General features: G+C 34.7%; 1 protein-coding gene across 2 annotated transcripts in view; it reads left to right on the forward strand.

The window, feature by feature from the left end:
* ATRNL1 (attractin like 1) overlaps nucleotides 1-12475 on the forward strand; it is an 843932-nt gene that overhangs the window by 225967 nt on the left and 605490 nt on the right. For both annotated transcript variants that reach the window (XR_016038801.1, XM_055424575.2), the window contains exon 19: nucleotides 6668-6805. Coding sequence is in view for 1 of the 2 variants with exons in the window: in XM_055424575.2 (XP_055280550.2) it covers nucleotides 6668-6805 (138 nt within the window). In the remaining variant the exon portion in view is untranslated. The remainder of the gene's footprint in view (nucleotides 1-6667; nucleotides 6806-12475) is intronic.

The following is a 12475-nucleotide window of genomic DNA, read 5'->3' on the forward strand; positions in this document are numbered from 1 at the left end:
AGTACATTTTACAGTTATCACTTTATTTAATTTCATGTCTTTTAAAGAATCTGAGGGAAAAAAGGAGGATGAGTATTTACTTTTAGCTTTCGTTAATCTTTGTTTGTATTTACCATTTCTAGTTTTCGTCATTTGTTCCTGTGAATCTGTGTTACCATCTAGTAATACCACGTTATATCCTTAGACCAATATAGATTTTTTTCCCATGTACTTCCTCTGTGCTGTTATTAGGAAGTACTTTACATTTTATGTTTTATAGGCCCAATAATACCCTTATATCATTTAAAATGCAACCTGTGAAAATCAGGTAAAAGAAGAAAGACAAAATATATGTTTTTACCTTCTTTTATAAATGACAGTTATATTATTGGTGCTCTTTGCTTTATTTTGTGGAGTTAAATTACTGTCTGGTATCACATGCTTTCTCCTTAAAGAGCTTGCTTTAGTATTTCTTGTAAGGTATATCTCCTGGCAGTGAGTTCTCTCAATTTTTGTTTATCTGTGAATGTTCTGCTTTAATTTTTGAAAAAAGTGGTTTTGTTGGTAGAAAATTTTTGGTTGACCATGTGTTTTTTTTTAAGAACTTTGAATATATTATTCTAATACCTACTGATCTCCATTTTTCTTGATTTAAAGTTAGTTATTAATCTTATTGGGATTTTTGTAAGTGAGAAGTAATGTTTTCTCCTGCTGCTTTCAAGATTTTCTACTTGTCTTTGGCTTTCATCTCTTTCATTATAATATATTTGTCAGTGTCTTCATATGTATTGTAGTTAAAGTTCATTAGGCTTCTTGATTCAGTTCAGTTGCTCGGTTGTGTATGACTCCTTGTGACCCCATGTACTGCAGCACACCAGGCCTCCCTGTCCATCACCAACTCCCGGAATTTACTCAGACTCTTGTCCATTGAGTTGGTGATGCCATCCAACCATCTCATCCTCTGTTGTCCCCTTCTCCTCCCGCCTTCAATCTTTCCCAGCATCAGGGTCTTTTCAAATGAGTCAGTTCTTCGCATCAGGTGACCAGAGTACTGGAGTTTCAGCTTCAGCATCAGTCCTTCCAGTGAATATTCAGGCTTCTTGGATGTGTAGATTAATATTTTTTATCAAATTTGGGAACTTTTAAGGAATTATTTCTTCAAGTAAATTTTAGCCTTCTTTGTCTCTTTCCTATCCCCCCAACATTCCCATTACATATAGATTTTTTTTTTTAACCACACTGCATGGCATGCAGGATCTTAGTTCCCCAACCAGGGATTGAACCTGTGTCCCCCTGCAGTGGAAGTATGGGGTCTTAACCATCAGGGAAGTCCTTCATTTCAGTTATTGTTCTATTTTTATCATTTCCATTAGTTATTTTTTATAATTTTTATATTTTTTTAATATTTTCTTTTTGATGAGACTGTAATCTAGTAATACCCACCTTTACTTCCTTAAACTTGGTTTTCTCAGTATTTTTGCTTTTGTTTTGAATACTTTTATTGTCTTGTAACTATCCTTTTGCTCAAATTCTTAGGGTGTCAGTTCTCACTTTTATTATCTCCCTCTCTTTTTCCTGACTCTCCTTTATGCACCTTATAATTTTTCATTTTGAGGTTTAATTCAGTAAGTGTTGTTTTTTTTCTGTATCAAAGATTTGCAGACCAAGGTCTGATGGCCAGACCTATTGATTGCCTATTTTTCTGAATACAATTTTACTGGATTATAGCTATTATTAATTGTCTGTATATTGTATGTGGTTACTTTTGCACTACAAAGGCAGCAATGGTAGTTGTGAAGAGATTCCATGGTCTGCAAAACCTGACATACTTGTGTGACCTGAGTTGAAGAAATATTTCAAGAGGCCATTTACATCTGCTTTTGCAAGATGCATGAGGCTTTTCTTATTTACAAGGCAGGTTTTAATACTGTTGTTTAATGTTGAGGTTTCTCTACCATATAGACAATGTGAATTTCAACCCAACCCATCTGATTGGCACAGGCCCTCATAAGTGACTTTTGTCTTCCATACAATATGCCAGTGGACTTAATGTTCTTTTCTGCTTCTTTGGGCTTTGATGTATTTCAGTACCTTTTACACACAGAGAGGCTACACTTGAAGGCTTTAAGCATTATAAATATGGTTCAGGTTATCTCTTAAGTATGCCAGAGATTATATCTCCTGGTCCTCTGGGTTTTGAAACCCAAACCCACTAGCTCTTGCTTGTCTAGTCCCATGTATAGTAAAGTTGTGTCACTAGCTCAAGGTTCTCTTTAACATTCTTCTTTTGAATCCCAGTTTTATTTTTAGCAATGATAATTCCCTTTTCTTTTAAAGGGCTATGTTTTGAAAAAAAAAAGGTTTGGGTAAATTTTAGTCTTGACTTCCTGTGTTTATTTTTTGGAATTTTATTGAGAATGCCAAGCATATATTTTTTAATGTCTTACATTTGTTTTAGAGAACACATATCTTTCAAAATTATGTATTTTATTTGCATATCAAGTGTTGTATTTTTCATTATGTTCTATTTTCAGTTTTTTTTCTGTTTGTATGTATATAAGTGAAGAGCCATCTGGACTAGCTTTAAAATTTAAACAAAACAATATGGATGACTTCTTTAGTTTCACTCATGTTGCAGAACCAAATTGTTATTAGAACTGTTCGAGTAACAGTGAATCCTGGAAGAACTGTTAGGTACAAGCTTACATTACCTTTTGATCCAACAAGCCGATGGTAGTGGAGAATAGAGCATCGTCCTAGGTTTCATGGTGTATCCTTTTCCTGTGTTTGATACAGTCGTTACTCCTGGTCCTGCTCTCTATCACATACCTTCTCCTTTGCCACTGCTGCCATACTAGTTACAAACTGCAAGAATGACCATATATATATATATGTTTTTTTTCTGGAAAATTTTCTGGCAGTTAGGTCTAAATTATATCAGCCTTCCGTATGGTATATTCATTACTTAGAACCTTAGACTTTCCTGTGATATGCTTATTGATTGCACCATAACCCATACCTGCCTTCAGAACTTCTCACTTTTAGGAAGGTTACAGTTGAGTGGCATTATGCCAGAAGTCCTTTAATTCCAAGAGATATAGTAGGTTGCTACTTTCTAGTTTTATTTATGTAGTTGTCATCCCAAATCTGTTGGATCATAGAAAGAGCAAGAGAATTCCAGGGAAACATCTACTTCTGCTTCATTGACTACACTGAAGCCTTTGACGGTGTGGGTCACAACAAACTGTGGAAAATTCTTAAAGCGATGGGAATACCAGACCACCTTACCTGCCTCCTAGAAACATATATGCCAGTCAAGAAGCAACAGTTAGAGCCGGATATAGAACAACAGACTGGTTCCAAACTGGGAAAGGATAACATCAAGGCTGTACATTGTCACTCTGCTTATTTAACTTATTATTGCAAAATGCCATACTGGATGAAGCACAAGCTGAAATCAGGATTGCTGGGAGTAATATCAATAACCTCAGATAATATGCAGATGACAGCACTCTTATGGCAGAAAGTGAAGAGGAATGAAAGAGGAGAGTGAAAAAAAAAAACTGGTTTAAAACTCAATAGTCAAAAAACTAAGATCATGGCATTTAGTCCCATCACTTCATGGCAAATAGATGAAGAAACAATGGAAACAGTGACAAACTTTATTTTCTTGGGCTCCAAAATCACTACAGATGGTGACTGTAGCTATGAAATTAAAAGATACTTGCTCTTTGGGAGAAAAACTGTGACAAACCCAGACAGTGTATTAAAAAGCAGAGATATCACTTTGCCAATAAAAGTCCGTCTAGTCAAACCTATGGTTTTTCCAGTAGTCATATATGGATGTGAGTGTTGGACTATAAAGAAAGCTGAGCTCTGAAGAACTGATGCTTTTGAACTGTGGTGTTGGAGAAGACTCTTGAGAGTCCCTTGGACTGCAAGGAGATCCAACCAGTTAATCCTAAAGGAAATCAGTCCTGAGTATTCATTGGAAGGACTCATGCTGAAGTGGAAGCTCCAGTACTTTGGCCGCTTGATGTGAAGAGCCAAATCATTAGAAAAGACCCTGATGATGGGAAAGACTGAAGGCAGGATAAGATGTGGATGACAGAGGACAAGATGGTTGGTTGGCCATCACCAAGTCAATGGACATGAGTTTGAGCAAGCTCCGGGAAAGGATGAAGGACAGGGAAGCCTGGTGTGCTGCAGTCCACGGTGTCACATAGAGTAGGGCACGACTGAGAGACTGAACAGCTACAGCAACAACAACATCATACTACAATTCCTGTTGTTGCTGGCAAGTTTTCTTATTATTTCACTGGTAATCTTTGAGGAGGATATTAGATGAGATTACTAAATTTAGTAATTTTATTCAGAAGTTAAGGCATTTATGTTTCTGATGAAAAAAACGTAGCCAGGGTTTTCATAAAATACTTGTAGTAACCTATCTCTTATTCTGACTTTTTCAGATGATACTTTACATGTAGTGAGAACTCAATGCATTTTGTTTTTAACATGAGTGAATCAACCCTAGCGGCCTTACATAAAATTTTCTATAAAAAATGACTTAAAATTTTAAGCACAATTAAAAAAATTTAAGTTCTTATCATTATTTTTTCTTATTATAATAGTAATACAAATTTATAGTAGAAAATTGATGATGTAGAAAAATCTTACTAAAGTTCTCCATAAAGAAAATTGATGCTGTAGAAAAGTCTAACTAAAGATAACCACCATTTTCCATGGGCATATTTATACATTTCAAAACGTAATTGTGGTCATTCTAGATATGGGTCAGAAAGACCCCTTGGAGAAGGGTTGGCTACTGAGTTCAGTATTCTTGGGCTTCCCTTGTGGCTCAGCTGGTACAGAATCCGCCTGCAATGCGGGAGACCTGGGTTTGGTCCGTGGGTTGGGAAGATCCCCTGGAAAAGGGAAAGGCTACCCACTCCAGTATTCTTGCCTAGGGAATTCCATGGACTGGTATAGTCCATGGGGTCACAAACAGTCAGACGTAACTGAGCAACTTTCACTTCACTTCACTTAAATATGATGTTTGAGTTCCTATTTTACTTAATTTATTATGAATGTCTTTATTGTTATTAAATTTTCTCCTAGCTGTTTTATAATATAAAGTTTGAAAACTATATGGTAATTCTCTCAGTTTTAATAGGAGTAAAATTATTGTACATTTTCCCCTGATGGCTGCATGTCATTTTTATACTATGTTACAGTAGAATTATGCCTCTGAAAATCTCTGTAAGATATAGGTATTTATTTTTTACTCTTTTCCTCTACCCTTTGATGTTAACTCATGTTGATGACCTAGTCTCTTGGGGTTTCCCTCTTTCAAATTTTCTACATAGAGTGTGTGAAATTTAATATCTAATCTTTGATTCATACATCCTGATTGTGCATTTGTTGCTGCTGCTGATTAGATGTGTTGCTTAATCCCGGCTTCCTGATCTTGGAAACAACCCTGAGAATAGTATCTTCAATACAAAATTGTTGTGAGGATTAAATTATGAAATTCATGTATACCACTTGGTATTCTGTCTTACAGTGGGGTAGTAGTTATAATATTTAAGAAAACTGATGCAGTTCGTGAACTGACAGAGCAGAATAGATAACAGCACAGACTGTTGCAGTCCATTTAATAGTGGCTTTCCTGGTTTGAGGTGAGGGCGCTAATTAAATGCATAGTTGTAATAATGATGAAAATGATGATGATGTTTCTACAAAAAGTTACCAAAGTAAGTTAATATTGTGCCCCCAGTAGACAATAAACAAGAACTTTCATATATAAACTTTACTTCTCATCTGAAATTTTAAAATTCTATTGTAAATATTAATATGAAAATATATTAGATCTCATACGAAGATATAAAATATCTCTGCTGCAAATTTTTGTTTTAGTTCACATTTCAAGTAAAATTCCTAGTAAGTCTTGAAGCTTTTCTTGCCAAAGAAGATAAACATTTATACAAATTAATTTAAAAGTACTATGATAAATTTTACGCTAATATATTTTCTTGAAGTAAGGCCTTAGCATCACACAATTTTCTGTTTTTATTGATCCTTTTTTATTATACCTAAAGACAGTTGATGCATTTTAGTATCTTTATCAGAGCTATGTTATTTATTCTTGTGTTAACTTAATAGACATAATGATCACATGCATCTTTAAGGAATATGTTAGAATGTATTCCCTCCTTGGGCTTCTCTGGTGGCTCAGATGGTAAAGAATGTGCCTGCAGCTTGGGAGACCCAGGTTTGATCCCTGGTTTGGGAAGATCTGGAGAACGGAATGGCTACCCACTCCATTATTCTTGCCTAGAGAAGTCCATGGACAGAGGAACCTGGTGGGCTACAGTCCCTGGGGTTGAAAAGAGTCGAATGACTGAGCGAATAACACTTTGACTTTTCATTCTCTCCTTAGTTATAACTTTTATGTTTCATTTTAATTTTTAACCGTTATGTTTTATAGATCATAGGCAAAATTTGTCCCATGTTAATATTTTGAGATGTATGTTAAAAAAAAAAAGAGTTAAAACACTTGGGAAATGCCATTTATACTTTGCTGTCATTCAGATTTGTGACATAAATTCTTTGTCTTTATGGTAGTTATACTTGATATTGTTATGTAGATATTATCAACTTTTTTTTTTCTTTTTACTATTTTCTTTAGCTTGCCAGTGTAATGGACATAGCACTTGCATCAATAATAATGTGTGCGAACAGTGTAAAAATCTTACCACAGGAAAGCAGTGTCAAGACTGCTTGCCAGGTTATTATGGAGATCCAACCAATGGAGGACAGTGTACAGGTAATTATTTTTTCTTTCACTTCAACGTATTTTTACTATAGGAAAGAACATTAAGAAAGATGTACCTCTTGTGTTTTTTCCCTTGTCTGAGTATTTTTGGAAGATAATATGTATTTATTGAGGACTATGAACTATAAAAATTATGTGATATACTTTCTTTAAGAAACTCCTACTTTTTCTCATTTGAAAATGAATTATATTTGCTATAGGAAACTTAGCAAATGCAGACAAATTAAATTTAGAAATTATGTGTAATCTCAGTATTCTGAAAAAAATCACTGCTTATAACTTATTTTTAATAATAGTAAGTGATCACTTTACATTTTAATTTAGAAATAAAAAATAAAGATTTTGTGTATGCCATATATCTGGTAAGTTTTTGTTTGTTTTTGACAAGGTGATATAGCATAAAGTTTAAGAGAATGGGTTTGGAATCAGTCGTTGGCTGAAATTGCAACTCTGCTACTGTTTAAATGTATGGCTTTGGTTAATTCACTTAACCTTAGAGAGTGCTTCATTGTTATCATATGTAAAAGTGAAATGATAATACTTTATTGGATTGTCCTAAAGATCAAATGAGATCATGTGTAATGGAGGCACATAGGAATAATAGGAATTAAAGCACATTAAAAGAGCATTGTAAGTGCTAACTATTACCATCTCATTTTTTTGATCCTGAAATCCTTTTACCTATTTTCTTTTTCTGTCTTGCTACTTTTTTCTTCCTATTTTTTTAAAAAGAAAATTTGGTCTTTCTTTAAAAAAGTTTCTTTCAAATTGTAATTTTTCAATAATCCTTCTTCATTGCTAAGTTGGTCCTTGTTCCTTAAATCTTTAATCTACTTTTTCTAAACGAAGAGTGTCTGAATAGCACTCACAGAAAAGCTGTGGTAAGATGAATCTTTAGGGAGAATTGGGCCTGAGGCTGATCTAGACAAAAAGTTAACACTACCAGGATTTTAAAAACACCTGGAGAGCTTTTTTAAAAATATGGATGTCTAGGCCACTCCCTAAAATTATTAAATCAGTCTCTTAGTTTAGGTCCTAGGGTGATTCATGGTTCTTTCAGTTCAGTTCAGTCGCTCAGTCGTGTCCGACTCTTTGCGACCCCATGAATCACAGCACGCCAGGCCTCCCTGTCCATCACCAACTCCCGGAGTTCACGCAGACTCATGTCCATCGAGTCGGTGATGCCATCCAGCCATCTCATTCTCTGTCGTCCCCGTCTCCTCCCACCCTCAATCCCTCAGAGTTCCGAAAGACAGAATGATGAGCTATGTCTTAGAGTCAATGAAACTGGCGATACCAGGTTTCCATTCATTTCTGCTGAATGGAAATTTTGCTCTGCCCAGATTGAGGCTCTAACACATGAATTGGTTGACACTTGCATTTTCTGTGCTTGAGGTACTGTACTCATAGCTTATATTTATTGTCTCATTTCAAGACAACTGAAAGGGAGGAATCACAATTGCTTCCATTTTTAGGTACAGCCAAATATACAAAGAAGTTAAGTAAAATGCTCAAGATTATACTACTACTAACAGGCAAGAAATATCTGATTCGTAGACCTAACTCTTGACTATCAATGCAGAAGTAGTGCTAATGTGAACAGGGAGGATACAGGAACCCTTAGCCAAAAGCCATAGCTTAGTTCTGTGTTCAATGTGTAGAGAAGCTGCAGGAGATATCTGTACAATGGAATCAAAAAAATTCAGAGCTTGTCTATTATAATCATAGTATTATATTTTGTTATTTTATGTTTGTTGAGTAAAAAGAACCATCCTGTTTTCTAAAGCTTTTTACTTCTAAATTTTCTTTAGCCAAGAATTTCATTGGACAAAAAATGTATTTCAGATAGATTAGATAGATAATGATTGCTGCTGCTGCTGCTAAGTCACTTCAGTCGTGTCCGACTCTGTGCGACCCCATAGACAGCAGCCCACCAGGCTTCCCCATCCCTGGGATTCTCCAGGCAAGAACACTGGAGTCGGTTGCCATTTCCTTCTTAAATGCATGAAAGTGAAAGTGAAGTCGCTCAGTCTTGTCCGACTCCTAGTGACCCCATGGACTGCAGCCTACCAGGCTCCTCCGTCCATGAGATTTTCTTTATGATTAAAAATAGGGTTTCCCAGGTGGTGCAACTGATAAAGATTCTGCCTGCCAATGCAGGAAACACAGCTTTGATCCCTGGTTTGGGAAGTTCCCAGGAGTAAGAAATGGAAACCCGCTCTAGTATTCTTGCCTGGAAAATTCCATGGACAGCAAAGAGTCAGACATGGCTGAACTACTGAGCACACACACATACACACACATATAAATGCTTTGTTTCCATGACTTTAAGGAAAAAAACCATCTCTGGGTTTTTTTGTTTTTTTTATATTGCAATTTATATGTGTTTTCAACCTTTCAAATATTTATATATAATTGTTTTAATTTACTTTTAAAAGTTATTTTATTTATGCTCTCCAAATTATTTTAATGCCTATGTAATAGTGCATGGGGATTTTGTGAAGTAATTTGCTTAATATTTTTCTGTTATTTATATATTGCTTCAACCCATAACCCCACTTTTAGAGGTTTTTTCTTAAATTGGGGTCAAATTCACATAGCATAATATTAACCATTTTAGGTTACAATTCACTGACATTTAGTACCTTCATAATATTGTGCAACCATCAGCTCCATCAAGTTCCAAAATTTTTTCATCACTCCAGAAGAAAATATCATATTTATTAAGCAGTTATCCCAAGCCCCTGGCAATCACTAATCTGCTTTCTTTATGTATTTACTTATTCTGAATATTTCATATAAATGGTATTATAAAATGTGTGACTTTGTGACTGGCTTCTTTTACTTAGCCATAATATTTTTAATATTCATTCTTGTTGTAGTATCTATCAGTACTTCATTCCTTTTTACTGATGAATATTATTCCATTGTATACATGTACCACAATAGTTTTACCCATTTATTTATTGATGCACATTGCTTTTCTTCCACTTTTTGGCTATTGTGAATACTGCTACTGAGAACATTACTGCATATGTTTTTTGGGGGGATTTCAAGTTTTGGTTATTTTAAGTATCAACTAGAAGAGGAATTTCTGGGCCATTTGGTAATTTTATTTTTAACCTTTTGGGGAACTGCCAAGTTGTTCAAATTGTTTTCCATGGGGGCTGCATGATTTCACATTCCCATCAATACTGTGGATGATTTCAGTTTCTCTATGTTCTTGCCAACACTTGTCATTTCACATTTTTTAAAAGCTTCTAGCTGTGGTGATAGGTGTAGAAATATTTCTCATTGCCATTTTGATTTGTATTTTCCACATGACAAGTGATGAAGTTGTTGGCCATTGTATATAGTCTTTGGAGAAATGTCTATTCAAGTTCTTGACCATTTAAAAAATAATTTTAAAAATTGTGGTATGTACGTAACATAAAATTTTCCTTCAAAGAGTGTGTAGTTTAGTTGCAGTAAGTGCATTCACATTGCTGTGTGTTCATCATTACCATTCATCTCGAAAGTTTTTTCCTTTCAAGGCTAAAACTATATAACCATTAAATAATAAATCTTCATTCCTCAACACCAGCCCCTGGCAGCCACTCTTTTACTTTCTGTCGCTTTGAATATGCTTACTCTAGATACTTCAGATAAGTCAAATTTTCAGAATTTGTCCTTGAGTGATTGGCTTTTTTCAGTTAGCATGATGTCTTCAAGGTTCTTTTATGTTTTAGCATGTGTCAGAATATCCTTCCTTTTTATTGCTGAATAATATTCTGTTGTATATGTATACTACATTTTTTGATCTGTTCATCTGTTGATGAATATTTGCGTTGCTTACATCTTTTGACTATTATAAGTAATGTTGCGATGAATATGGGTGTACAAATATTCTTTTTTATTTTTTTGGTCTCTTCATGTGCCTATTTCACACTTGTATGTCTTTGAAGAAATGTCTATTCAAGTCCTTTGTTCACTTTTTATTTGGATTATTTGGTTTTGTTGTTGTTGAAGCCTGAGTTCTTCATATATTCTAGTCATTGTTGTTATTTAATTGCTAAGTCCCGTCTAACTCTTTTGTGACCCCTGGACTGTAGCCCATCAGACTCCTTTGTCCATGGAATTTCCCAAACAAGAATACTGGAGCTGGTTGCCATTTCCTTCTCCAGGGGATCTTTCCAACCCAGGGATCGAACCTGTGTCTCCTGCATTGGCAGGAATATTCTTTACCAGGGAAGCCTGTTTTCTAGTTATGAGGCCCTTATCAGATATATGATTTGCAAATAATCTCTCCTGTTGTATAGGCTGTCTTTTCACTGCCTAGACAGTGTTCTTAAAGGCACAAAAGTTTCCAGTTTTGATGAAGTCCAGTTTATCTTTTTTTCTGTTATTGCTTCTGCTTTGGTGTGTATCAAATAATCCAAGAATATAATGTCATGGAGATTACCCAAAGTATTATTTTAATTTTTTTGCCGACATAGGCAAAAGGAACTTTTGAATAACTCTATTAGCTAAAAGCTGTTTTAAATTAAAATAAGTTATTATTATTCTGACAGGCAGAGTGCTTTTAGAAATATGTTTCCCTTCGGGAATCATACTTCTCTGCTAGATTTAAGATTAATTCAGTTATTTCATATTATTTTTGTTGCTGACATTATACATCTGTAGAGCTGAGGTACAATGCAATAGAAATTAAAGAGAAAGAAAGATAAATATCTTTCTTTTTTTGCTGTTGCACATTCTCTGGTAGTTTATGAAGCTTTAAATAATTCCTTATAGTTTCCTTGTTTCCCAGATTTGGCAAAATAATATTTTGCTGTCTGTAACTTTTCTATGGTGATGTGATATATGAAATTCATTTTTATTTCTTATAGCTGCATTAGTTATCTAACGAAATAAAAAATATGCCACATGCAGTGAATTATATTTAATACGGCAAAGGCTAAAATCAATTTATAAAAAAATGAGAGGTAAAGTTTATTTCTTCATTTTTTCATTCACCTCATTGAGAAAAGTTCATTTTTCCATTATTATTTGCATTTATTAAAATTCAAAGTCCATAGTGATATTAAGGGAAGTGAAGAAATAGATTTATATTTAAATGATAAGGCTTAAATGTACTGTAGATTTAGATATTCTTTTAAAAAATTCAGCCTACTAAAGCCCTTTAACGTTGTAAATATATAAATGTACTTACAAACTTTCGTTGATGTTTTTAAACTATGTTATATTTATGGCTATTCTATTTGTGCAATTAACTATTGAAAGTGCTTTATTATTAAGCCATTTTATTTCTTATTAATGTTCAGTCAGATTCCTTGATACATACTTATTCTGGTGCTGGTAACTATTTGTCCTCCCAGGTCACGGTAGTTGTAAAGAATCCACCTGCCAGTGCAGGAATAAGAGATATGGGTGTGATGCCTGGGTCAGGAAGAACCCCTGGAGAAGGAAATGGCAACCCACTCCAGTATTCTAGCCCAGAAAATTCCATGGACAGAGAAGTCTGATGGACTACAGTCCATGGGGTCCCAAAGAGTTGGACACGACTGAGCATGCACACACACATCTGTCTATCTGTCTGTCTATCTGTATTTGTAGCTATAAAAGAATATAACATTGTTCAGTATTTGGGCTTCAAAATCCTACTGATTGGGTTCATGTACT

This window comes from Moschus berezovskii, chromosome 12, assembly GCF_049115385.1.
Source record: "Moschus berezovskii isolate FMDL1 chromosome 12, NW_MosBer_1.0, whole genome shotgun sequence".
NCBI lineage: Eukaryota > Metazoa > Chordata > Mammalia > Artiodactyla > Moschidae > Moschus > Moschus berezovskii.